General features: G+C 44.9%; 1 protein-coding gene across 1 annotated transcript; it reads right to left on the bottom strand.

Moving 5' to 3' along the window:
- Positions 1 to 37: 37 nt before the first annotated feature.
- On the bottom strand, positions 38 to 27,607 carry CCDC126 (coiled-coil domain containing 126). The gene is made up of 3 exons (XM_040352867.1): positions 27,349 to 27,607; positions 11,267 to 11,652; positions 38 to 1,165 (listed from the first exon to the last, which is right to left on the bottom strand). Exons 2-3 carry the CDS (start codon positions 11,502 to 11,504, stop codon positions 987 to 989), a joined length of 417 nt encoding a protein of 138 aa, XP_040208801.1. The 5' UTR covers positions 11,505 to 11,652; positions 27,349 to 27,607; the 3' UTR covers positions 38 to 986.
- Positions 27,608 to 27,836: the final 229 nt, after the last annotated feature.

Below are 27,836 nucleotides of genomic sequence, written 5' to 3'. Positions count from 1 at the left end.
TGAGTGATCAGCTGTGTTTTATCGCTCAGTTCTCGGGCTGCAGGGGACAGATGCAGCATCGGAACAATGTTGCATCCACCTAGGTAGGGTATGATATCTAAAAACAAAAAATCTATCCCATCACTGCTTCTAAAGGAAAAGAAGAGATAACTAGACAGATAAACCTTGCAAAAATGCTCGATTTGTTGCCCAGATAGGTTATAGGAGCTAAGGGCCTTGGTTCAGAAAGCTGCAATGTCAGTTAAGCAGTGCTAAAATGGTGCTTAAGGCATGGAACATAATAATATTGGTTAAAAAGTCAGTTAAGCATGCCTTAAGTGCACTATAAGGTCTTGTTGAATGGGGTTGCACTGCAACCTCGACCCAAGTGCTCAGCTTGCACCAAGGTATTTACATGTAAATTGTTGACTAAAAAACAAAAATGGGAATTCAGGAAACAAAAGTATTGCCTCATAAAAATGCCTGGCAGCCACTGCACTACAGCCTTCTAAAAAGCAATCCACTGCAGATAGATTTTCAGAGGGGCAGAAAGGACTGCCGCAGGTGTGAACGAGCCCTAAAGGGTATCTTAAATGCAAATGCAGCTTGATAAATCAGGGTCAAGGGTTTCTTAAAGTGCACTTATTCTTTAAGCATAAAACACTCGAGTAGCAAAATATAATATACTACAAGTATACACATCTGTACAACAGGTTCAAAATATTTCCTCTTTTATCACTAAAACAGTACTAAATTATATAATCTAGAGCAAATCAACAGAATATTAAAATTCACTCATATAGAAAACATACCCTATTGTTTAAAAAAAAAATATGGCCAGGTATGCTTGAATTGTGACAAGTGCTAAACACTTGACATTAGCGCCGTCTTTCCTCATATTAAAGCTCTTGAATTAACAGTTTATTATACCCATTGTTATAGCTGGAGAGGTTGTGGTGGAATCTTTCGGTCAGCTTTGCATGGAATACTTGGTTTCTTTGTTGATATCATCTCTTTCCAGTGGCTGGGATGCGTTTGCTAGTAGTTAGAACTGGATTCCCAGTGGTGCTGTTAGTGCTGTTACTGGATGATCCATTCACAATAAAATAGTCAATTTTGTTTTCTAACTTCCCGAGGCGTTCCAAGATGTCTCCCAGAAGAACTGCAATTGTCCTCTTCAGATCAGCTGTTCAAGATTAAAGGAAAATTCTGATTAATACATGGCAGAAAACATACACTGGACATATTGATGACTGGGGTCAGGTAAACTGACCGTACACATTAAAGAGATATTCTGCTTTAGTTCAGTGAGGGATTGGATAAATCTTAACATTATTACCGTATTTATCGGCGTATAACACGCACCCAAATTTTAAGAGGGAAGTTTAAGGGAAAAAAAAACGTACATTTTAAATGCCCATCAATGCAGCCTTGCTCATCATTGCAGCATGATTAGTGCCCATCTGCAGTCTTTCCCCTGTTCGCAGCATGATTAGTGCCCATCTGCAGTCTTCCCCCTGCCAAGGAGGGAACGAGCGCCGCCGAGATAGACAGACCTGGATGTCCTGTTTACTCAGTTTGTCTTGCAGTCCCGCCCCTTGGCCCGGGTCCTATGATGGACATAACACCGGTCCAATGGCGGGACGTAAATGCTAGGAGGCTGGACTGGGCATGACTGCGAGTGGAGCCGAGTACACAGGAGATACGGCTCTGTCTATTTCGGCTGCGCTCGTTCCCTCCTTCCCCTCCGAGGCAGCCGTTGGGCGTATAACACGCACCCACAATTTTCCCCTGATTTTAAGGGTAAAAAAGTGCGTGTTGCACGCCGATAAATATGGTAGGTACAATATTAAACCAGACCCAAACCCTCCTATCCTTTACAGCCAAGGAAGTTTCCATCTTAGCCTCTGTTTGATCTGTAGTGCTGCACAGAAAGAGAGACTTGGATTTGGCTGGATCAGACCGGGCTGTCTAGTTCAAAGTCTCTCCTGATCCTCTGTAGTGGGGGAGTCATGGAGATCTGGTAGGCAGGCATTTTTCTCAGTTTGGTGGTGGATCTCACAAGGCTGCTTTCATTATGAGAGAACTTTAATATATGGAGGAATAGATCAGAGACTTTTTTTGCACGGGTGCTTCAAGTTTTTTTTCCCAACTTATTTCACCAGTTTTCACAGACTTTAAAGGGGTTGTAAAGGATTTTTGTTCCCCCTAAATAGCTTCCTTTACCTTAGTACAGTCCTCCTTCACTTACCTCATCCTTCCATTTTGCTTTTAAATGTCCTTATTTCTTCTGAGAAATCCTCACTTCCTGTTCTTCAGTCTGAAACTCACCACCATAATGCGAGGCTTCTTCCTGGTGTGGAGAAAGCCTCTTGAGGGGGGAGGGGGCAAGCAGGATTGTCAGGACGCCCACTAACACACAGCTCCTTTCTCGATCTGCAAAGTAAAGAGTGTCCTGACTTAGCCTCTTGAGGGGGGGTGGGGGCAAGCAGGCTTATCCACACCAGGTAAGAAAGCTTTGCATTACTGTGTGTAGTTACAGACAGAAGAACAGGAAGTAAGGAAAAGGAAGCTATTTAGGGAAAAGAAAAAAAAAATTCCTTTACAACCCCTTTAACTAAGGCCCCATGCACACGAGACGCAGATGCAAACTCATCTAAACACACGTTTTTGAAACGTAAAAAACGGCGTTTAAAACGCCAGTTTTGCCGCAAATTTCGCAGTGTTTTACCGCGTTTTCGTTTATAAGCTTTTTGTTAAGAAACATCATAAGACCCTCCCTAAGCTCAAAAAACAGTATTATTTAACCATTTCAGCCATTTTGTGAGACCAGAGTGAGTAGCAGCTGAGAGAGCAGCAGTGTACTTGTATTTAGTGTGTCACTTGCCACATCACCTGCCACAAGCTGCGGATTGTCCACTTGCCACATCATCTACCACGTCACCTGCCACAAGTTGTGAATTGTCCACTTGCCACGTCATCTGCAACGTCACCTGGCCACGCCACCTGCCACAAGTTGTGGATTGCCCACTGGCCACGTCACCTGCCACAAGTTGTGGATTGTCCATTTGCCATGTCATCTGGCCACATCATCTGCCACAAGTTGTGGATTGTCCACTGGCCACGTCAACTGGCCACATCACCTGCCACAAGTTGTGGATTGTCCACGTCACCTGCCACAAGTTGTGGATTGTCCACTTGCCACTTTAGCTGGCCACGACACCTGCCACAAGTTGTGGATTGTCCACTTGCCAAGTCACCTGCCACAAGTGGATTATCCACTTGCCAAATCACCTGGCCACGTCACATGCCACAAGTTGTGGATTGTCCACTTGCCACGTCACCTGCCACAAGTTGTGGATTGTCCACTGGCCACATCACCTGGCCACGTCACCTGCCACAAGTTGTGGATTGTCCACAATGCAATGCAGGCAATTCGTTTTTTTTATGTTTTTTTAATGTTTTTTCATCATTTGCCATCATTTTTGAGATTTCTAATGTAAAAAAATAGGTCACCTTTAAAAACGCCTACAAACGAAATCGCGGCAAAACGCGGGTACCGCGTTTTGCGTCTGAAACGCGAAAACTTTTGCGTCTGAACCCATTTTTTTGCTTCTGAAAAAACGCGCATAAATGCAACTGCCGAAAAACGCAGAAAAACGTGACTGTGTGCATGGACACATAGGATAACATTGAATGTGTTCAGGGGCAGTTAAAAAAGCCGTCCAAATGCCTCTGAACACGCGTTTACCAGCGTCTCGTGTGCATGGGGCCTTCGTTGTGTGTTTTTAATTAATTTTGTTTATTGCGTTTGTCAATGGATACATTCATGTAGTAATAATAGGTGGGATTAATTTTTTCACTGTTCACTTGATCATTATAATCTGTTAGTCATTGTGTTTTTCATATACTCACGTGTATCAATGGTTAAGGTTTGTGCAAATTTTGTGCTACCAATTTGAAGTTAGCGCAACCTATATTTTTTCTATACTTGCTTACGATTTTGTTTTTCAGCAGGTTTACAGCTTTCTTAGCACTATTACCGGTAATATTTTTCACCATTTCACTTTGGAATTTTTTACTTCTTTTTTCTTAGCGCAGTTTCTTTCCCAATTTTTCCACATCAAATGTGCAGTGCAAGTACCTTTATTTGACATTCTATCAGGCTATGCACTGTTGTACAGTGTCATGTTATTCTGTACGGTGTGCTGCGATAAAATCCAGCATGTCTGAATTTTAGAGCAGCCCTAGGCTGCATTGCAATGTGAAAAAAAACAATTGTTCTGTGTCCCAATGTGTTCTTAAAGTGACAGACGTTTTACAATGCAATAAAACATCTGTCACCACACATAGTATGAACTAGCCCTTCATTGGCCCTGTACTCTGTTCTGCAAACTGCTGTGCCGATGGCCAAAGCGATCACAGGGTGTACTAGAGGGAATGCATTAGCGTCCCAAGCAGAAGGACATTTTGAAAAACAAACACCCTCCTGCTCTCAGGAGTGAGTTGCCGGACTGTTGGCTGTTGATCTCCACTTGTTGTTTTTAATGGCTTCTCCAGCCATTAGAGCGGTCTAGGTGCAAGTAGAATGCTATCCAACATGGCGTGGACAAGGTCATAGACTTGTGACTGACATTTCTCCTTGGTCTACTATAGAACAAAAGAGTACTGTACAACTCCCCATTTTACATCCAATGAAATTTCACTTGTTTTGCTACACACCACTAAGAATTTCACTCTGAAGGACTTTGAACTCTCAGCATTTCTGTGTATTTACATGCTGAATCAACAATGATATGAGCAGATTACACTTTATACACTTAAGACACAAGCACATAAACTGGGAATGACCGATTTAACAACTTGCATCCCTGGGCCTTTTTACCCCTATAGATGTTTTTTTTTGTTTCAGCGATGTTCTGCACCTTATATCTTTAAGATGTTGTAGATTACCCCAACCTGTCATACATTGGTTTTCTTAGGGCAGATAAAGCTTTAATTTTTAAGCAGATTTGATTTTCTAGGTTATAAGTAGAAAGACTGAGAAATTTAACAGCAACTTTAATGTAAGTGAATCAGCCCCAGATCTGTACCATAAAATATAACCATCAAAATCCGCTGATTAAAAAGATTTACAATAACTATGATTTGTAATGTAGCAAAATGGTACAGCTGTAGGCAAAGTGAAAGGAAATTCGCCCGTCTGGGTTATAGGTTACACCAGCATTTAGGGTGCAACACATTCAGCAACCTCCCCCCACACCCCCTGATCTCCCCCCTTTCCTGTGACAGCAAGGGGGTGGGGTTTCTCTATTCCTCTTCCTGCACCCTCTGTCACAATTTAAACACAGCAAAGCTGTGTGTGGCTCCATTCGCACAGCTGCATTATTCATTTTAGGAATGAATCTGTAAATTAATGAACTACAAGTCCTGTCCACCATGACAGACGGCTTGTAGTTCTCAATGAACTGAAAGGGGGCTGGTGAGCACTCTTTTTATAGGTTTAGGTTTGGGATTCATAAAATTCCAAAACGACATTGCATGTGCTTAGATAAGCATAAGTTGCTTAAAGAAACTGCGTAAAGGGGATGTAAAAGGTTAAATTTATTTTTTTCTAAATAGGTTCCTTTAAGCTAGTGCATTGTTGGTTCACTTACCTTTTCCTTCGATTTCCCCTTCTAAAATTTTTTTTCCTTTGTCTGAATTTCTCACTTCCTGTTCCTCCTCAGTAAGCTTGCCCCCATCATCCGAGCACAGCGCAATCCCCGCAGGGATGTAGTCCCAAGGGAGGGGGCGAGGATGCTGACTAAACCCCAGCCAGAATGGCTCGAATGATGGGGGCAAGCTTACTGAAGAGGAACAGGAAGTGAGAAGGTCAGACAAAGAAAAAAAAAAAAAAAAAAAAAGAAGAATCGAAGGAAAAAATAAATAAAGTGTAAGTGAACCAATAATGCACTAGCCTAAAGGAACCTATTTAGAAAAGAAAAAACAAACCTTTACAACCAATATACTTTGTATACTTCTTTTAACTGATTTTCCCCATCTTGGAAGGGGGAGGTCCGGATATGGTTAGTGCTGATTTGACCAAGACCCCCCACCCATGCAGCTTTGCAGTAACATATGACTTCTAATAGTGATTTATTGCTGGCTGCAGTCATCCATCAATAAATCACTATAAGAACAGACGGAGAGGCAAGGGCTGCTTCAGCTCCGCCCAAGTCTCTTAATTTCAAAAGTAAACTCAATGTGCAAGCACTGGAGCTAATGGTTTAAGAAAATAACAAGTTGAATGCACAGTATGGGACACCTGTACATTGGCTCCCTGTAGGACACTATCATAGGCAGAACCGCCAATAGTGGGCGTCATAGTATTCCAAGTGTTCGTTTGAACTGGAGATACAATCAAAGGAGTCTCTCTATTGCCAGTCTTTGTAAATTAGATAAATAATGTAGCAATGAGTGCATTTATGTGCACTCAGGTTATCCGACATTGTTGTGTGCCAGCCAGTTACTGGTGCCTGCTTCCACCCAGCAACATGACACAAATGCGCAATGTGTACAAATCACAATCTTATGCAGTAACTGTGCTTCCAGCACTCACATCACATCTGACATTTCATTAAAGTTTACCAATCGTTTGATACATTTTTCAGGTTAAGGCCGGGTTCACACTGGTACTACATGACTGTTGTACAACTGTCATCCTACTTTGCCCTGTGACATCGGTCTTACTTCCATTGACTTGAATAAACAGGATACAATTTTTTTTTTTTTACAATTTTCTTTAACATCTTTTGACATCTCCCCTTTGAGACAGAGAAAGGGACTAAGGACACAGATTCCCCAGTCCCTTTCTCTGCAGCCTCAGCTAAAATGAATGGAGAGAAGCTCCTCTCCATTCATAAACTGAAGCATCGTAAACACACGTTACGATGCTCAGTTAAGTGAATGGACAGAGTCAGTGATCACTGACTGTTCATTCGGAAAAGGTCAGAGCCGGATTTAGCACTCCTACCTCCGCTCTCCATCCTGACAAGTCGAGGTTGGAGAGCAGCACGGAGCATGGAGGGGGGAGAGCAGAATGGAGCGGGACAGCATGGAGGATGGAGGTGGACTGCACAGGGACAGTCAGCGGTGATCAGTGCGGCTTTGGAGGAAGTTACAAGCACCGATCACCGATGTATAACTTTAACTAAAGCAGCTGAAAAGGGGGCAGATCAGTGCTTGTAACTCCCCTGCCGCACCGATCACCCTGACTGCCCAAGTATCGGGTGAAGCATCGGAGCATTTCCCCGAGTACAAGTAACAACAAACACAAGGACAGCGCTCAATGGGATCAGCAATAAAAACGTTATAGTCTTGACAATAAAATTACCAGAATACAAAATTGATGGACTTTGAAAAAACGATGTGGTGTGAAACATGTCAGTCATGGCTTCCCTTTGAGCTTACGGTTTTCCACTGCTCTAGAGTCTTGTTCCCTGCCTTGTCTCCTTCCTTGTTTGTTGCCATCACCAAGGCAACGTTGACGTCATCCAAGCGCGCTCGGCTCCCCATTGGATAGTTTCTATCCTTGCTGTGCTGCCATCACGGAGGCCCCACACAGTGCGGATACACTCTGTGGCTTCCGCGCTGACTAGATCATCAAGTGGCTTGGTTGTACTACATGGCGCCGTGCGCCGCCTGCCGCAGTTGTTTCTGGGGCTCCACCATTTTGCCCACATCCGCAGTTATTGGCCGGTCTCAGCACCAAGCCCATATTAAGTTGTCATACGGCACTTCCCTCCTTCCATCTGGGACCATTTTATCCTCTATCTTGGAGCCGTGGCAGCCCCATCCAAGGGATCCTTGCTATCGATGGACTGATGTTAACCTCTCTCCTTCTGGACTCAGCAGTGGTATCCTTCCAATCATTTTACCCATTATCTATTAGCTACAATGATTGTCTGGTTGTAATTGATATGTAGCTACATCATTATTATTCTTATTATTTTTTAAGTGCAATATTGTATTATGGTATTTTTATTTTCAAGACTATAAAGTTTTTATTGCCGATTCTATTGAGCAATGCCCTTGTGTTTGTTGTTTCTTAATGTCCATTTTCCAGTGGTTGGTAGCTGCTCTGGTTTTTACCCTTCTTTTAATTATTCCAGGTTGCACATATACACACACGTTTAAGTCTGGAAGTTTGTAGCACCAACAGGAATTTTGTGTATATGCCCTCAGTACAAGTACCCGGGGAAATGCTCGGTATCGGTACCGGTACTAGTATCGGTATCGGGACATCCCTACCTTTGACCAATCAAAACAATCCCAGTGTGGCATAAAATTGCTTTTCCTGTTGCTGTAATCACCGTGTCGGATGTCACAAGTTGGATAGTTTGGACGAGGATCCAATCTCAATGACATTGAATAGGCTGAAAACTAACTGAAATCAGACCAAAGTACTGCAGTAACCTTTTCTTTCTAAGTCGGACCGACTTGTGTCAGACACAGTTAAGACGGCTCTCATAGGGAACCATTGATTTGTACACATCATGTGACATGTGCTCCCAAAGTTGGAGCGTATGTTTTATCAGCGTGACCCGGGCCTTATTCAGCAAGAGAAACAGTCAAGTGTAACACTTTCAGGGGACACTGGGGATATTTAAACTGTATGGGTAGACAATGGCAGGCAGGTAGGCTGTACAGGGCCCGTCATTTCCAATTGCAGCCCTGGGCACACCTTCCTAATAAAACTTTTGCATAGTACTGTACATACACCTTCATCTTTTTTTTCTGACTTTCAGAGAGATAAACAGGTCCAGCCGACACTCTCTCACTGCCCTTCATCTCATTACTTACAGCAGGGTTTGACAAATTTGCTTGGAATCTATGAGCCAGCTAAAAAAAGTTAGGAGCCAGAAAACGCGCCCCCGTCCCGCCAAGCTCGCGCGCAGAAGCGAATACATATGTGAGTAGCGCCCGCATATGTAAACGGTTTTAAAACCACACGTGAGGTATTGCCACGATCATTAGAGTGAGGGCAATAATTCTAGCCTCAGACCCCCCCTGTAACTCAAAACATGCAACCTGTAGAATTTTTAAACGTCGCCTATGGAGATTTTAAAGGGTAAAAGTTTGTCGCCATTCCACGAGCGGACGCAATTTTGAAGCGTGACATGTTGGGTATCAATTTACTCGGCGTAACGTTATCTTTCGCAATATATATAAAAAATAAAAATCGGGCTAACTTTACTGTTTTATTATTTTTTGTAATGTCACTGTTGTGCCATATTTTCTCAACTAGACGATGACTCTCTTCACTGTGTTACATGGTATAGCTAATGCCTTGGAAATTCTTTTGTACCCTTCTCCTGACTGGTACCCTTTAACCACTTCCAGACCTGCGCACGACGATGTACGTCCTTTTTTTAAAGATTGATATCTCGGTAACGGCAGCAGCTGCTGCCACAACCGAGGTATCGATCTTTAGCGTACGCGGTCTGGTACACGATAACGGCGGTCTCTGCGGCGGATTCGCCGCAAGATCGCTGTTAGCGATGGCGGGAGAGGGGCCCCCCTCCCCGCCGCTTACCGGAGCCGTCGGTAGCGGCGGAGGAGATCGGAACTGTTCGGCAGCTGAGCGGGGACGAGACTGAAGGAAAAATCTCCTTCACCCGTCCCCATAGCTCTGCTGGGCGGAAGTGACTTCAAAACGTCAGTCCCGCCCAGCCTCTTAAAGAGACAATTTTTGTCATTTGAAAAAATTACAGTTTCAAATTTTTTTTTTTTTTTGCATTTTAGTCTAAATATGAGATCTGAGGTCTTTTTGACCCCAGATCTCATATTTAAGAGGACCTGTCATGCTTTTTTCTATTACAAGGGATGTTTACATTCCTTATGATAGGAATAAAAGCGATCAATTTTTTTTTTTTCAGTGTAAAAAGTAATAAAATAAATAAGAAAACAAAAAAAAAATTTTTTTAAAGCGCCCCGTCCCGACGAGCTCGCGCGCAGAAGCATACGCGAGTAGCGCCCGCATATGAAAACGGTGTTCAAATCACACAAGTGAGGTATCGCCGCGATCGTTAGAGCGAGAGCAATAATTCTAGCCCTAGGCCTACTCTGTAGCTCAAAAAATGCAACCTCTAGAATTTTTTAAACATCGCCTATCGAGATTTTTAAGGGTAAAAGTTTGACACCATGGCACGAGCGGGCGCAATTTTTAAGCGTGACATGTTGGGTATGATTTTACTCGGCGTAACATTATCTTTCACAATATATTAAAAAATTGGGCCAAATTTATTGTTGTCTTATTTTTTAATTCAAAAAAGTGAATTTTTTCCAAAAAAAGTGCGCTTGTAAGACCGCTGCGCAAATACGGTGTGACAAAAAGTATTGGAATGACCACCATTTTATTCTCTAGGGTGTTAGAAAAAAAGTAATTTTCTAGCAGAAAAAACTGTTTTAGTCTTGCAAACACCAAATCTGAAAAACACCTAAGGTCTGGAAGTGGTTAACAATGAGATCCTTCTGATACTTTGGAAGCTCTCAGCAGAACATGGCTTTTGCTGTGACTAAGAAAATGTAAGGAAAGACCTACTAGAACAGCTAAACTTTATTTGGGGTTAATCAGAGGCACTTTAAAATGATGACAGATGTGTACCTACTCCTATTTAAAGTGGAAGTAAACCCATCCATTTAACTGTTACAAAAAACAGTTACATTTCCAGCATGTGCCGGGAATGCAACAGTCCCATTGGTTGTGCTCTCAACCAAACTATCAAACCATCCAATGGCTGGTATCATAACTAATCACATGTGCAGCATCATTGCAGTTGTAGATTAAACAAAGGCCAAGATGTCAGCTTCCTTGGCCGAAAATTACAGGAGGGTTTACTTCCACTTTAATATGAGTTTGAATGTGATTGCTTAACTCTGAACACAGCTACATCCTTAGTTATAAGAGGGTGTGCACACTTATGCAACCACATTATTTTCGTTTTTTTTACCCCCCCCCAAAAATAATTCAGTTTGTTTTTCAATTGAGTTGTACAGTTTATAGGTCACATTAAAGGTGGAGAAAGTTCTGAAATGATTTATCTTGATAAAAAAAAATTATATCACATAAACCTGACATTTTAACAGGGTTGTGTAGACTTTTTCTATCCACTGTATATTGGCCATTTGAACCTTCAGATTATAGTACCATGTGTTGTTCCCGGATTCCATATAATTTATAAATTCTACAATGTAGCTTTATTTCAGAACTAGTGAAATGGTAAACAAGCTTTGTTCTACCTACCATATCCTGCCATGGATCCTCCATTCCCGCCATTTACAAGGTCCTTATTCTCTTCAGATAAGGCCTTGACATATCTTCTGCTCAGGTCTAATATCTGCTCTCGGAGCTCCGAGCTGCTCTGATGCCTGGGATACTGAAAGGTGTAGCGTAGCAACAAAAGTCCCCAAACAAAACCAAAGGCAAGAAGTAGAATGCTCAGTTTCTGTGACACAGATTTCCTGGAGAATGTTAAATACATGGTATGGCTCGCAAGATTCACAGCTTACACCAAAATATTGCTTCTTCCCCAGATGTCAGACACAGGGAATGGTCCTGGATGCGCCATTTTCAGTTGCATAGCTTATTTTAAGGAAACAGTGCTTCTCTCCAAATGGCAGCTGTAGCACCTGAAAAACAACACACAGAAATGCCAATAAGAGATATGAGATTTTATTTTCTACTGAATAATAATGCCAACATTTCCCCAAATTCACTGAGTTTGCAATCAGGTTTACATTATGAAAAAAAAAAAATTACTTCTTACAAAGTAAGCTCTAAATTATGGAGGACATCAAGAACTAGCTTTTCTGGTCACTGGAAAAGCCTGTGGGGGATTGAAGTACCTTCACTTCAAATAAAGCTGCAAACATCAAAAAGGTATATTTTAGATATAACTGACAAGAGGTGGTCTGAAGTCGGCTATAGACAGATCGAAATTCAGCCAGTTCACCAGGAACCAGACACATTTCGATCAGTCTATGGGCAGGCTGGTTGTACTGAATTTGATCTACTGACCAACTTCAGTACAAGCAGCCTGTCGGGTTCTTTTTGACCGATCACTGCCGGCGGCAATAGCAGCCAGCAGTGATCATTGTAATCTGCCAGTGGGGACGGACATGGTACAGGAGTCATCTGGCCTTACTTAAGACAGCCACATCTAAGAAAACTGGGGGTGCGCTTTTCACAAAATAAAGCATGAAGACATGGATTAATGGTTGAGTTTGCGTTAAATAAAAATAAATTAAGTATGGACTTAATTAACCCAAATAGACCCAAACATTTATACTCATCTCAGTCCTTTGCTGGCTCTGCAGTGAGAACTGAGTGATCAAACACTGTTGATCGCTCAGTTCTCCCCTCCAGTGATTGCCAGTCACTGGCTCTCTGCTCTCCCCTCCAGGGCTCACTGTAGTGTTGGGTGTGGAGGGGCTGGCTCAGGCTCTCAGCGGATCGCTGGGCCAGGTACTGGTCCAGGCATCTGGGTGAATCCTGATTATATAGTTGGGATTGTTCCCGAGCCTAGACTGGCTGAGTGAAGTCAGCCGACGGCAGACTTTAACCCACTGTGTGCTGAAAAACGGCAGAATGAACTGCACTCCTGTGACCTACATGAGAAGTATATCCAAAATAGCTTTATATAAACTTCTCTCTCAAACAGCATTTTAGTTTTTTGGTACTCAGATACAGTTTAGGTCAGCTTTAAATTTTACACAGCAGAAGAGATGTGAAAGTAGATACCTTTGTTCACGGGGTCCAAATACCTGAAAAGCAGACCTGTCAAAGCACCCCAACTGCTCTACCAACCCTAGCCTTCTCAAATCTATAGGGACAATCAGCGCATTCTCAAATATCTCAAAAACGGTTTTCCCCTTACAATCAAAATACAGTATATAGCTCAAAAACTGTTGCTAGATCTCACAACACCAAAAGCAACCATTTTTACCATCATAGTGCAGTCAGTGGAACAAATGTATACATAATAAATCCTTATACAAATAAAACATACATATATTGTAGGGTCATTCTCTCCAACTATGGTAATATACAAAAATCTCTCAAGAGTCCTATCAACTCATATACAAGTGTCCTTTTAGGTCACGTCTTCCACCGACAGTGCTTAGCGATTACTCTTTTCCGAAATCATTTGGTGGAGGGGGGGATACGGTGTGGGGTTGTTTTTCAGGGGTTGGGCTTGGCCCCTTAGTTCCAGTGAAAGGAACGCTTAAGGCATCCGCATACCAAGAGATTTTGGACAATTTCATGCTCCCAACTTTGTGGTGGGAACAGTTCCAAAATGACTGCGCACCAGTGTACAAAGCACAGTCTATAAAAGACATGGATGAGCGAGTTTGGGGTGGAAAAACTTGACTGGCCTGCACAGAGTCCTGACCTAAACCTGATAGAACACCTATATAAGAGCAGAGACTGCGAGACAGACCGTCTTGTCTACATCAGTGCCTGATCTCACAAATGCCCTTCTGGAAGAATGGTCAAACATTCCCATAGACACACTCCTAAACCTTGTGGACAGTCTTCCCAGAAGAGTTGAAGCCGTTATAGCTGGATGGGCCAACTCAATATTAATACCTACGGACTAAGACTGGGATGCCATTTAAAATTCATGTAAAGGAAGCCCTCACAAACACTTTTGGTAATATAGTGTAGATAGCTGAAAGATACATACTTAAGCAATAGTTAAAATAAAATCTGTTCAAAATTAACAAAACAAATGTTTTCCTTTTAACGATTAAATGACCAATAAATATGGCACAAACTTTCACATTACAAGTAGAACTCCTCAAAACCGTTTCAGGTTCTGCAGGACTGTCCCAGGGTTTCAATCAAATCCCAGCATCCTTCAACCAAATGGGACACGGATCATTCCGGAACTCATTTCCACACCCATGCCTATTTCTGTGCTGGCTGCTCTGACCACTGGTTATATTCCCCCTAAAACCCCCATTATTCTCCCACAAATGCCTAGCACTATACAGATCATTACACATGGTTTCCAGTCTATGTCCTGCCCGTTCTCCTGCCACTCTAGATTTCCTTCACTTCTGGTCAGTCTCCTAGTGAGGCTATACCACTGACCACCAATGCCTGGGAAGAAGGGTGGGTACCTTTAGGCCTCATGCACACTGGTTTATTGTAAACCCTGTTTCTCCCAACAGGAGAAAATCAGCGTTAAAAACTCACCTAAGTTGCATTTTTTCAAAACGAGTTAGGGCCCTTTCACACAGACATGTCCGTGTACGGGCTCCGCGGGGATCGCAGCCAGATGACAGGTCGGTCTCTGCACACTGTGCAGGGACCGACCTGTCAGAGCGACGCTCTCCTCTATGAGGGATTGGATGCAGACGGATCGTAGAGTCCGTTATCATTGAATCCGATCCGCCAGACGGATGGAAAATAGGGTTTCCATCTGTCACACTTTAGCGGGTCGGTCAGAGGACATGTCACCGCTGACATCCATGGCTCCATAGACCTGCACGGAGCGTCCGTTGAGGTCCGCCTAAAAAAATGACAACTAAACGGTCCACCCGTGTGAAAGGGGCCTTAAAGCGGAGTTCCACCTAAAAGTGGAACTGTCAATAAGGGCAATCCAGTATTTAAGATGGCGGAGGAGTGTCCGTGCGCGGGTCTCCTGCGAACAATACTGTTTGGCAAATGCGCAGTAGCGGGGCGCGTGGCCACGATGACTGATGCCTGGGCTCCTTGCTGTTCAGTCTACAGCCTTCCTGAGACCCATCTGCTACCTGTTTAAACGTTCTGTTGATCTGTTCCTGTGACCCCGGCTTGTTCCTGACTTCTCCTGCCCACTCCTAGAGCGCAGTGCGGCTCGCGCATGCGCAGTGAGTGCCCGGCCGTGGAGCCAAAAGCTGTCACGGCCAGGTGTCCACAGTCTGAATGGAGGCGCTGGCAGGGGGGGAGGGGGGGGTAGAGACTAGCGATGCTCCGGGCAGCCGCGTGGCTGGTTAGTGGAGCAGGCAAGTGTCCGTTTATTAAAAGCCAGCAGCTACACTTTTTGTAGCTACTGACTTTTAATAAACATAAGAAAAAAGATGGAACTCCACTTTAAAGCGGAGGTTCACCCTAAAAACTATTTTCTAACATTACATTGAGCTGACTGTCGACAATGACAGTATGCCGTTTTTTTTGCTGTACATACCTCGTACAGCTATTTTCTTACCCGGCTTCCGGGTAGTGACTCCCACGGGAGTGGGCGTTCCTATCCAGCAGGTGATTGACGTGATGACAAAAAAACTCCCCCCGTCGCATAAGGAGCGTCACGAGTTGCTGAAAGAAGCCGAACGGCGAGTCGGCGCTATACGGCTTCTTTCGGCAACTCGTGCCACTCCTTATGCGACGGGGGGAGGTAGTTTTTGTCATCACGTCAATCACCTGCTGGATAGGAACGCCCACTCCTGCGCGATTCACTACCCAGAAGCCGTGGGGGAAAATAGCTGTACAAAAGGTATGTACAGCGGGAAAAAAAACAAAAAAAAACGCATACTGTCATTGTTGCAATCGAGCACAATGTAAAGGTAGAAAAATGTTTTAGGGTGAACCCCCGCTTTAAGCAAGTTTAGAAGCTTTTGGTGTTTATTTTTTATTGGCCAGAATTGTAATTTATTCTGGCCATAGAAATGAATAAATGCTGAAGTGCTAAACATGCCTAGCGCTTAGACACGTTTAGCAGCATCTGCAGTTTTTATGGCGAGAAGCTCTTCTCCTGAACACAATTCTTCTGTATTCAGAAGGATTTCAGTGCCTCTAAACTTCTTTATATCCTATATGTGCATGATACATATAGCTAGATTCACAAAGAGTTACGCCGGCGTATCAGTAGATACGCCGGCGTAACTCAATCTACGCCGTCGTAAATTTAAGCGTATTCTGGAAACCAGATACGCTTAAATTAGGCTAAGATACGAGCGGCCTAAGTCTCCTACGACGTCGTATCTTAGGGTGCATATTTACGCTGCCCGCTAGGTGGCGCTTCCGTTGAGTTTGGCGTAGAATATGCAAATTACTAGATACGCCGATTCAGAAACGTACGTGCGCCCGGCGCATTTTTTTCCCATCGTTTACGTAAGGCTTTTTCCGGCGTAAAGTTAGTCGAACAAATAGCTGGCCTAGCCAATGTTAAGTATGGCCGTCGTTCCCACGTCGAAATTTGAAAATTTTACGTCGTTTGCGCCCCGTGCATGGGGCTGGACGTAATTTACGTTCATGTCGAAACCAATACGTCCTTGCGGCGTACTTTGGAGCAATGCCCACTGAGATATGTCCACGGACGGCGCATGTGCCGTTCGTAAAAAATGTCAATCATGTCAGGTCACGAATCATTTAAATAACATACCCCCCTGTTCCACATTTGAATTGGGTGCGCTTAGGCCATCCCATTTACGCTACGCCGCCGTAACTTAGGAGGCAAGTGCTTTGTGAATACAGCACTTGCCTCTCTGACTTACGGTGGCGTAGCGTATATACGATACGCTATGCCGCCTCTAAGTTATGCCAGTCTTACTGAATCTGGCTAATAGGATTTATTGAGGTGTATCCAGGGACAAAAATGTAAAAACAGGGTAATGCATGAGGCCTAATGGCCATTTCATTACAGGGCAATCTGCTGTGGTGCATTGGAGGTTAGTGAGGGCCCATTCATATTAAGTCAAAGCTGCACTGCTTTCTCTGAGCAACCACAAAATATCTGCTATTGAAGCAAAGCTTGAGCCTTAGCAGCCCATTGCCAAGCATAAACACTGTCAGAAAAGGGAGGGGATGAGGGCATGGTGAAGACATATAGAATTGGGTCAGTGGAAGGTTTTAAGCAGTGAGCATAGGCGTGCGCAGGGGGTGTGCCTAGGCACACCCTAATCATTATGTGCGGTGCCCATTCCTCCTACTTTTTGGGTTTTGCCCCATGTTGGCCTCCCTGCTCTGAAGTGCTGCTGGCTTCCCTCCTGTCCTCTTCCCCTAGCTGCTGTGGGGGATGTTTCAGGATGGATAGTAGGAGAAGGGGCTAGTAAATATGTAATTTGCCAGCCCCTTCCTTTTCTAAATAAACACAGTAAATACACACACTCACTGTATCCATTCATAACTAAAGGATAGCAAACTATGTTTAATATGCTTCAGTTTGTAAATGAATGGGAAGCCGCAGAGCACTTCCCATTCATTCACTGTCCAGTGCAAATGAGGCTGCATAGAAAGGCATGCGTGTTTGAGCTTTGGGGTGCACACTCTAATGCAATAGGCTGCGCACACCTATGGCAGTGAGTAAAACCTCTTTTTAGTTTTGGCTAGAACATGGAATGATTAGGACACAGCGGTTTCAGGGGAAAACTTCTAATGGATAAGCCTGCTCTGGTGACAAATGTCTAGACCCCATTCACACCTTCGCGTTTTGTCGCATGTAGCGCGACGCGAACAAACGCCAGAGGGACGAAAAGCAATGAAAGTCAATGGGGATGGTTCACATCTGAACGCTGATGCGCCTGACGCGCATCGCCTGTAGTCAAAAGAAGTTCTGGACCCTTTTCTGTCGCGCAATACGCGCGATATGCGCGTATTTGAGCGTTTTTGGTTTTCCATTGAAATCAATGTAAAACGCCAGATACGCGCGTATTGCGCGACAACAAGCGTTTGCTACGGGCGTTTTGTCAATAGAACTTGTCGCCCATGCAGAAGATTTAAAAAATCTACCAACATAGCAACAAGTGATGAAAAGATGATAGTTTTTCCTATTGGCTAAAAAAAAAACGTCTAAGTACAAAAACGTCGGACAACGCTGTATGCAAACGCGCATATTAGCATGAATACGCGCGAAAAAAACGCCTAAAAAAACCGCCGGAAAACGACGCTATTGCCTACGCCTAGGTGTGAATGCAGCCTTAAGCTGGCCATACACGGAGCAAATTTCAGCCAGTTCCGGTTTGACCAGTGGAAATTCACACTGTGTTTGGAGTATTAATAGTTTTTTTTAGTACTTGTCAATACCAACGTTTTTTTTTTTTACACTTCAGCTGTCAGCAATGCTACAAAGCATGAAAAAGTTATTTACAAATTAAATTTGTAAAAAAAAAAAATATAATACAATATAATACATACATACATAACATACATACATACATACATACATATTGTGCTTTTTTTTTATGTGAATCGTGTAAATATATTAAACGAACAAAGTAAACAAAAAAGTTTTAATTTATAAATAGTTTCTAAAATAGAAGTGAACACAAAAATTAGAATAAGGAGTTAATTAAGGCTGATTAAAGTAAATTAAGGGTTAATAAGGAGTTAAACGGAAGGAACGTTTAATCAACCACTTGCCAACCAGCGCACACACTTTTACGTCGGCAGAATGGCACCGACAGGCAAATGGGCCTACAAGTGCGTCCCTTTAAATGTGCCGCCGTGTGGGCACGCGCACATCGCCGGCCCCTTAGTAGCCAGAGTAGTTGTTATTTATAGATTTCTACTGCTGAACTCAACTGTATAGCTGTAAAGTGACATTGAGAGCCACTAATAGAAAGGAGCTGGATGGAATAAAAAGGTATTACTGCACAGAGATTATTGTAGCCTGTTCAGCAGTTAAATCATTAAACAAGCTTTGCTTCTTTCAACACAGATCCAGCTGTTAGGATAAATTGAATAGAATGCATGTGCCTGAACCCGACATGAAAAAGATTATTTGCGCGAGATTACCCAGTAATTCTGTTCATAGAGGAAAAAATACTAGGCCCCCCCCCGGGGAAAAAAGAAGTACACATGTTGTAATAAAATCAATTTGTTATAGCACAGCCATGCTGTTGAAACAAACGCGGTGCTTCAAAAACAATATTCATTGTTACGGAAGGTTATTACCCAGATTACATAAATTCTTCCAGCATGCACAGCGGGACAATCACCCCCACTGATTGGCTTCTGGGGAGGGGGGGGGGGGACGATGACCCAATATACCCTGACTCTGCTGCTGCCACCCTTGGCCTGGAGTGGTAATAACACCCCCAGGCGAACATTGGTGGTTACTCCCAGCACAGCCATTGCTGAAACAGAGGCTAAATTTAGTCAAAATGACACATGCCCAAGTTAATTAACACTCAGACCCCCTATAAATTTAAGGCAGCGCCCACCCAACAGGAGCAGTCTGCTACATTAATATATTATTGCTTCACAGGTTTTGAGAGGGGTAGTGGTGTGGTCACTGGGAATATTTATGTTTCCATCCAAACATGGTCTGCAGGAGTATACGATTTGAAACATACATAAAAGCGTGCTATATTGCTCCCTGCTGATTTTGTGCGCAAGCTGAGCCAGGGCTTGAGAAATTTGCCTTGAATCTAGGAGCCAGCTAAAAAAAAGTTAGGAGACAGTTTTTTTTTTTTTTTTTCCTGCCCAGGCCAATGTCCAGCTTTCTTTTTTTTTTTTTTTTCTTTCTAAAGTGTATTTTGTGCGTGTACTCGAGAGAGGAGCCAGACTGCAGGAGTTGGGAGAAGGCAGGCCTCCCCCAGAGGCAATCTGCCACCTTTCTCCATGCCCCGGGTGGCAATGGCGGGTGTGTGAGGGGGTCCTCCCACACAGCCCATCCTACCTGCTCCGCTTTGAAGCCCAACGGGGCAGAGGGACTCCCTATGAGGGAGTGAGAGGATCTAGCCTGCTCAACCAGCCCCGTTAGTCCTTCGCCTCTCTTTTTTAGAGACCGCGTGGTCAAAGTGCGTGCATGTTAACCCAATTTCGAGTGCGTGTAAGTGTGGTTGTTTTTGTGGGAGGAGGGTGGGCATACTAAGCGCAGGCTTACCTCGCAAAGCACACCCACCGGGAGCCGGGCTGAGACCACCAAACTCAATTCACATGTAGCTGAGACCGGGATCCGAACCCCTAGCTGCAGAGGTGAATGGCTTGTCAGCGCAGTGCCAATCGCGTTGAGCCACCGCAGCTCCCCAATGTCCAGCTTTCAGCGCTGTCACATTTTGAATGACAATTGCGCGGTCATGCTACACTGTACCCAAAACAATTTTTTTATAATTTTGTTCCCACAAATAGAGCTTTCTTTTGGTGGTATTTGATCACCGCTGCGGTTTTTATTTTTTGCGCAACAACTAAAAAAAAGGCCGAAAATTTTGAAAAAAATAAAGTTTATTTTTTCCTGTTAATTTTTTTTGTAAATAAGTAAGTTTTCTTCTTTAATTATGGGCACTGATATGGCGGCACTGATGGGCACCAATGAGTCGGCACTGATGGGCACTGATAGGTGGCGCTGGTATGCGACACTGATGGGCATGGATGGGCACTGAGGGATGACAATGCTGGGCATCACTTGTTTACTAATTTTTGACAGTGCCCATGTTTCCAGTCAGTGCCCATTTGTGGGCACTGATTGGCATCTATTGTGCTTTTATTTTTACATGTGGATGGCCATGGGGGATGTACCTGGCCATCCACATGTTGCCCCCTTCCCTGGTGGTCCTGGCGCCTTCCCTGGTGGTCCAGTGTGGGCATCAGAGGGGGGGATGCGCTGATAAACAATCAGCGCGAACACCCCCTGTCAGGAGAGCCGCCGATCGGCTCTCCTCTACTCGTGTCTGTCAGACACGAGTGATGAAGAGCCGATCAACGGCTCTTCCTGTTTACATCGTGATCAGCTGTGATTGGACACGGCTGATCACGTGGTAAAGAGCCTCCGCCGGAGGCTCTTAACCAAGATCAGAGATGCAGGGTGCCAGATTGACACCCCGCATCACCGATCGCCGCGATGCACGCCCCCACGGGCGCGCGCCGGCATGTTATCCTGCTGGACGTCCAGTCAGGATAATACAACCAAGACCCCTGACCCTCTGGACAGTGCTGATCACATTCTCCCAAGAAAAACAAAACCTCTCTAGCAATACACACAAAAACTGACCATGTGCAGTTTGCCCCCGAGGCTCTGTCCTATCAGGAGATGGATTGCGGTCAGTAAAAGAAGGGGAGTATGACAGAAGACAGGATCAAACAGCCTTTTTACACAATGCGGCAGATTAACTCTTTAGGTTCCACAGTGAGTATAACAAGCACGCTTTACTGCATATAGAGACTGATTTTACTGTTGTGGGTTTAGTAACACTTTAAAATGATTAGCTTTTATTTATTCAGGCAAAATCTTTATGCCAAAAGGAAAACATTTTTTTTGCTGTAACTGATTATAAAGTGAGCTGGAGTTTGGCTTCAACTTGTTTAATATATTTAAGTCTGCTAATACATTTAACACTCCTTCCCCCACCCCCTCCCTAAGACTGACAATGCCACTTTCTGTTGTGCCTCCAGTGCTCATTGCTTCAGAGTATTGCCTAACTAATACAAGGTGTGTGTTACTGGCCAAATCACCCGGTGAAAACAGAGGGGAAAGGCAAAGGAAAGAAAACTGATGCAGACACCACATCTAATGATTGGTAAGCTACAACATAATACATTTTTGGGTTTAGGGGTTAATACCGCTTTAAATGCTTATGTCCAGAGAGGACAGCACAGGCTGTGCTTCTTTCCCCACACCAGCCAGCTCTAGAGTGCAAGGGTACATTTGTTTTTTTATATTCCTGGAGTTGGGCTTTGACCCTGTATAAATCGGACCTTACAGGGGGCTTTTACCTTTGTAAATCAATTATCCGTGATTACTTGAGAATGTCCCCATAGCGACATCTGCATTCCTGTCGAGATCAATGTAATACCTTTAGGGCAACTGCCAGATCGCATAGACATGATATCTGTTTAATCACATTCCAGTCACTGAGTGACTAGCACCAAGACAAACACTGCTCCAACATCTAAAGCATTAGAGATCAAGATAAGGAGATCCTGTTCCCTTATAGCAGGTTAAACACTACAGTGCTGTCTAACCTGTCCTTCTGTAAAGAAAACTGCCCGTTTTGTGTCCCCCTCTGTGTGCTGACCACAGTAATCATGGCCGCTGAGCTCCAATGACCGTGGTCAGTTTTCGTGCCTCCGTCATCTGCTGGTCTCCTCTCTTCCCCCTTCCCTCCGTCAGTGCACTTGCGTCATCTCTGACCCCCTCTTAGAAGGAAAATACACATAAACAAAATCCACTGCCAGCCCCTCTCTTTTATCCAGCCATCCTACACTGTGTACATGCTTGTTGAAAATGATGCTGCTAAACACCTTCTTTCAGATCTGTTCTGGCCGGTCACATGACTCCGGCCGCCCTTCGCCTCAATCTTCCTACGGGCTACAGTGGGAGTGGCTGAGCGGCCAGCACAGTGCTCACATGACCTCCCCAGTTGACGCCAGAGGGAGATCTCGGCCCCTCCCGCTGTAGCCTGTAAATAAGTCCTGCATAAATCCTGTATAATAATAATAATAATAATAATAATAATAATAATAATAATAGAGAGATTTTTTTTATAGGTTGCAACCACTTTAAGCCCCGTACGCGCGAGCTGAATGTCAAGAGACATCGACCAGCTCAATAATAACTGTCTGACATTCGGCCCGTGAGTATGCCTGCCGGATCGGCCGGCTTTTGTTGGACAAGAATTCTGGAAAACCAGCAGCCGACTGGCTCCCGATCAGCGCTCTCAACCGATGGCTGAGAGTGCTGACTGAAGTGCTCTGGCGGGCTGTCCCCCTGTCAGAACACAACAGCTCAGCAGGGGGAGATTGCTGTACCAATGGCGGATCGTTAGTACATCGGCTCCAACCCTCTGGGTTGAATAATAAAAAAAAAGTGTGTACCAGGCTTTAGACGGAGCACCGAGTTCGCCACCTTCAAATGATTGCTAAAGAAAACAGAGAGGGCACACCAACCTTGCGCATTACCCAAGTAGTATCTTTAATACAATAAAAATAAATATACTCACAAACAACTCAGTGGTAAAAGCATTTCAGAGTCCACAGTATACACAAAGCAACCAGGTCACAGAGACTAATCCCAGCAAGCCGGAGGACCTTCCAGATGCTTGACGCGTTTCAAGGGGAGATCACCTCTTCCTCAGAGCCATTCAATTGAGATTGGTCCAGGTTCTGGGCAGTACATTGACAGCTTAGTCCTGCTCTATATCCAGGACCTTTCATAGCGCAGAACGTGGGTTGTCAAAGTGACCGTGGAGCCCTGTGGATTATACCTGCAGAGCCACTCTCTCCTGGTGTAATCCTTAAAAAGGAACACTAAAGAGAATATTTTTAAATAACAAACATGTTATACTTACCTCCACTGTGCAGCTCGTTTTGCACAGAGTGGCCCCGAACCTGGTCTTCTGGGGTTCTTCGGCGGCGGCTGTCTCGGCTCCCCCCCCCCCCCCCCCCCCGCAAGTACTTTTCACCTTCATGCGAGCTCTCTCGCATGGTGCCAAGTTCTTGCGGACCCGCTCCTGTGATACAGCCGGCGGCTAAAGCCGCTCACTGTATCACTCGACCCCACCCCCCAGCGCGCCGTGTCATTGGATATGATTGACAGCAGCCAGCGTGAGCTAATGGCTGCGCTGCTTTCAATCAACCAATGAATGAGCCGAGAAGCCAGCGCGTTTAAGGCGCGGGACTTTCAAAGGGGTCAGGAAAGTAAACGGGGGCTCGGGGGGGCCGATAATGCTTGGATGTTTTTTCAAAACATGGACCTTTACAATCCCTGAGCTCTTCATATATGAATAAGGGCTGTGGTTAGAACACCCCAACTTCACTGCTCCCCCCCCCCCCTATTGCCCTGCATATCTTTTAGCATATATCACATTATAAACACTTTTTTCCTATGCTGTCACATGACCACAAAGCTCCATCTCCTCTGTGGGGCTGCATAACACAGAGCTGTGATGTCAACCATCAGCATCCATAGCGCTGGCCATTGTCAGAGTGCGGTCCACATACAAAAAAGGCATTTAGGCTAGGTTCACACTGTCTCATCGCACGTGAGTTGCTCCGCATCCCTGTGCAAATCACATGCTATTCTGTGCTGTACGATTTGAGCCCATCATTTTGTATGTCTCAAATCACACAGCATCCGCACGAAAAAAGGTTTGACCGTACCATTTCCCTGCGGTTCACGCACAAGCACTGCGATTTTACATGCGTGGTGGTGGCAGCCCCACAAGTTTTGGCAGAGCAATGTGTTTTCACTGCAGGTGGTTGCGGGTGTGGCAAACGCTGCGATTCCCGCACAGGTGTAAACCAAGCCCCTGTTCACACTGGTGCGACTTGACAAGTCCAAAAAGCATGACAAGTCACACCCTATTGTCAGCAATGAAAAACTGTTCAAATTGGTGCAATGCTGGCTTTGCTGTACCGCACCAATTTGAAAAAGTAGCTCCTGCACTACTGATTTCAGTTGTGACATGCATGGATAGACATCAGTACATTTAGTCGCACAGATGTCAGCCAAGTCGCATTGACACGCGGCTTTGAAATTGTGTGATTCAGTCCGCTTTCACATTAGGCCGATTTGCCATGCGATTTGACATGTCAAATCGCATGCCAAATCGGCGGCTATTGCCGGCAATAGCACTGTCCAAATCGGTGCAACGCCACACCAATTACCAAAAGTAGTTCCTGTACTATTTTTATCAACTTCAGGGGTGATTTTAATAGACATCTGTGCAGGAATCCGCACATATGTGTCAAATCGCCCCCAAAGTCAGACTGCACTGCCAGTTCAAAATTGTGCGTGTTAAACTGAACTGGCACAATTTTAAACCAGCCCTCAGCCCAGGTTCACACTGGGCTGCAGGAATGAAGCCGTGCGAGTTCAGCTGAACTCGCACAATTTCACTCCCGCTTGTCAGTCCCAAGTTCAGCCACAATTACAGAGACATCTGTGCAGTTTCTGCACAGATGTCAATGTAAATCGCAGGGGCCGAAATCGCAAAAAGTAGTACAGAAACTACTTTTTGAAATCAGTGCAGCGCCACAGATGCGGCATCGCACCGATTAGGACAGTGCCATTGCTGGCAAAAACCTCCGATTTGACATGTCAAATCGCATGTCAAAGCACACCAGTGTGAACCAGGGGTCAATGTGAACCTGGGCTCAGGGTTGATTTACTAAAACTGGAGCTCAAAATCTGGTGCAGCTGTGCATAGCAACCAATCAGCTTCCAGGTTTCTTTTTTGTCCAAGCTGAAGTTGGAAGTCGATTGGCTACCATGTAGAGCTGCACCAGATTTTGCACTCTCCAGTTTTAGTAAGTAAAGCACATTGTGTTCTTTTAACTGTATATAAGTGTCTGTAGAGTTTGTGTTTCTAGCACTGCAATAAAATTGCTTTGTACCATAAAAATAGATTTAATGGCTGTATAAAAAGTGACTTGTTGCGGAACATAACTGGCATTTTTGACAGAGGAACCCTTGAAATAACTTTCCGGTCTCAAGAAACCCCTGCTAAACATTGCTATATCTACAACTCATGACACATTAGTGTGATGGTCAGTGGGAAGAATGCTCCTTATACTTGTGGACACTGGGAAGAATAACCCCCATTAAAGAGAGCTAAAGAAATCAATGGTGTCAGTGGGAACTTGATCAATAAACTGGGTACAACCAGCCTGCCGGATTTGCTTCCAATTATTACAAGACGCTATGGATAATCACTGTCTTCTCCTGGTAGGGACAGCTTCCCCCAACGGGAGAAGACAATTGCTTGGCGGGAGGGATTCCCCTGTCAGCATTGTCTGTGTTGATGGGGGAATTATGCAAAATTCTTTCATGCAACCCATGGTTGCAGGAAAGAAATTCTCACCGTATGGGCTGCTGTATAAAGGTTGCATTACCTTTCCCGATCCCATTTCAATTTGATGGGCGTGGACAGCAGCTGCTATTCCTCCCCCTCCATTGGCCCAGCCACTGCCCGCTCAGATGTGTAAGCTCTATCTGCCTCAGCTCAGGAGAGGGGCTCTTTGGCATCTTCACCTTGGGTGCCAGAGGACCTAAGTGAAATACTTGCATTGAGTAAAGAATACAACACATTATGAAAATGGTCAAGCAAGCATATTTTTTTAAATAAATACTAGTAGCCTTAGGCCCCTTTCACACAGTCAGTCCAACCCATTCGGACCCTCCATCCACCTCTAAGGAGTGGCAGATGTAAATGGACTTATGTCTGTTTACAAACGCCTACCTCCAAACTGAGTAGAGTGGGTTCTATAGAATAGAGTGGGCTGCCATCCACCGGCTCCGCTCTTTGTGGCCTGTGACCAGTAACCAAGTTGCTTAAGTGGCCTTCGCTCTTCAAAAGGTTGGGCACCCCTGCACTAGGGTGTGCACCCCAAAGCTCCAACACACATGCCTCAGCTGCACAGGACAGTGAATGAACAGGATAGGGCTCTGTGCCGAGCGGCTTCCTGTTCATTCAAAAACTGAAGCATAGTCAACACATGCTTCAGTTATGAATGAACATAGTAAGTGAGTGTAATTACTGTGTTCAATTAGAAAAGAAAGGGGCCAGTAAATAACTTATTTACCGGCCCCTTCCCCTGCTCTCCGTTCTGAAACATCACTTTCAGGAGCCCCGGGAAAGAGGAGAGAAGCCAGCAGTAGTGCTGGGGTGGGGGTGTTCAACACAGGGGGAAGCCCAGACAATAGGGGTATATGGCACTGCATGCAGTGATTAGGGTGTGCCCGGGCACACACCTATGGTGCCTGTATGCTGCTGCTGCAAACCCCAGGAGCCGTGCACCCGCTCTTCATTCCAGGTCAGCAGAAATCCCCCCCTGTACCAATCTCAGACTCTCTCCTTCCAGTCGCAGAGCATTTCACCGGCAGGTGGTGTTCTATTGCCCCCTCCCACCTGATTTAACCCTATAATGCCACACTACCACCATGCAGTTGCAACTGAACAAGCGGTGACACTTAAACTCTGCAGCCCAAGTTAAAAAATGTTGTGGCTGCGGCATGTGAATGGCCCCGTCTGGCTGATATTTTACCGTTCAGGTTTTTACCACCCCCCTTCCGAACTGTCTGAGAGAGACCCATTTCATGAGCTATTTATATGTTTGCGCAGTTGTAGACCTTCCCAGGTCCAAAATTAAAAGCAGAATTAAGTTTGGCCCTCTGCGACAGGCCCAGTTTCTCATGTGGCCCCTGAGAAAAGGAGCTGCCCACCCCCTCTATGATCTGCTAGGCAGGAGATTGTGAAATATATTGCAGCTGGAGGCTACAAAAAAAAAAGTGCCTGTAAAGCTTTAAATGGTTATTAATGTCCCAATAATCCTCTGCTGTCATCATCATGTCACCTGCAGGTCACACACCCCAACAATCACCCTGTGATTGGAGGCCAATCATCTAATGGTGGCAATTCAGGAGTTCATCATTGGAGTCAGTCACCCCCCTTCCTGCTCACCTAGATTGCCCGATGAAGAGTTGTCATGGTGAGAAGGGTGCCCGGGGTGTGCCCGGTGATGTCCGCTCTGGGTGGTGTCCTCAGGCCCCCTGATGACCCGTGTGATCCATTCCTTCCTACTGTCACCCGCACCGCTCCACATTCAACAATGACAAGTGCACAACACAGCGCAGACCCTCTTCCTGGCCGACCATGGAAGGCGGACTACCATTGGCTAAGCTGTACCGGCCTACAGCACACAGCTTGTACGGCGGCGCCTGATTGGACGCTCTCTCTGCCCCCCTCCCAGCGCCCCTAGGCTTCCTGTCAATAGCTGCAGCTGGGGGATATAGAGGGCTTTCTATGTAGTGTCCGCCTCCTGATAGGCAGATGCTGCACACTCTGCAAACACTATGGAATTTACATTAGTTCTGCTGATTGCACTGACAGCAAAGACAGCACTGCCTGGAAACAATATCCACCACTTACTGCTTGTCCGTACATTATTC

This window comes from Rana temporaria, chromosome 5, assembly GCF_905171775.1.
Source record: "Rana temporaria chromosome 5, aRanTem1.1, whole genome shotgun sequence".
In the NCBI taxonomy this organism is placed as follows: Eukaryota; Metazoa; Chordata; class Amphibia; order Anura; family Ranidae; genus Rana; species Rana temporaria.
Note: the sequence above shows the minus strand (reverse complement) of the source record. Positions and strands in the feature narration are given on the sequence as shown.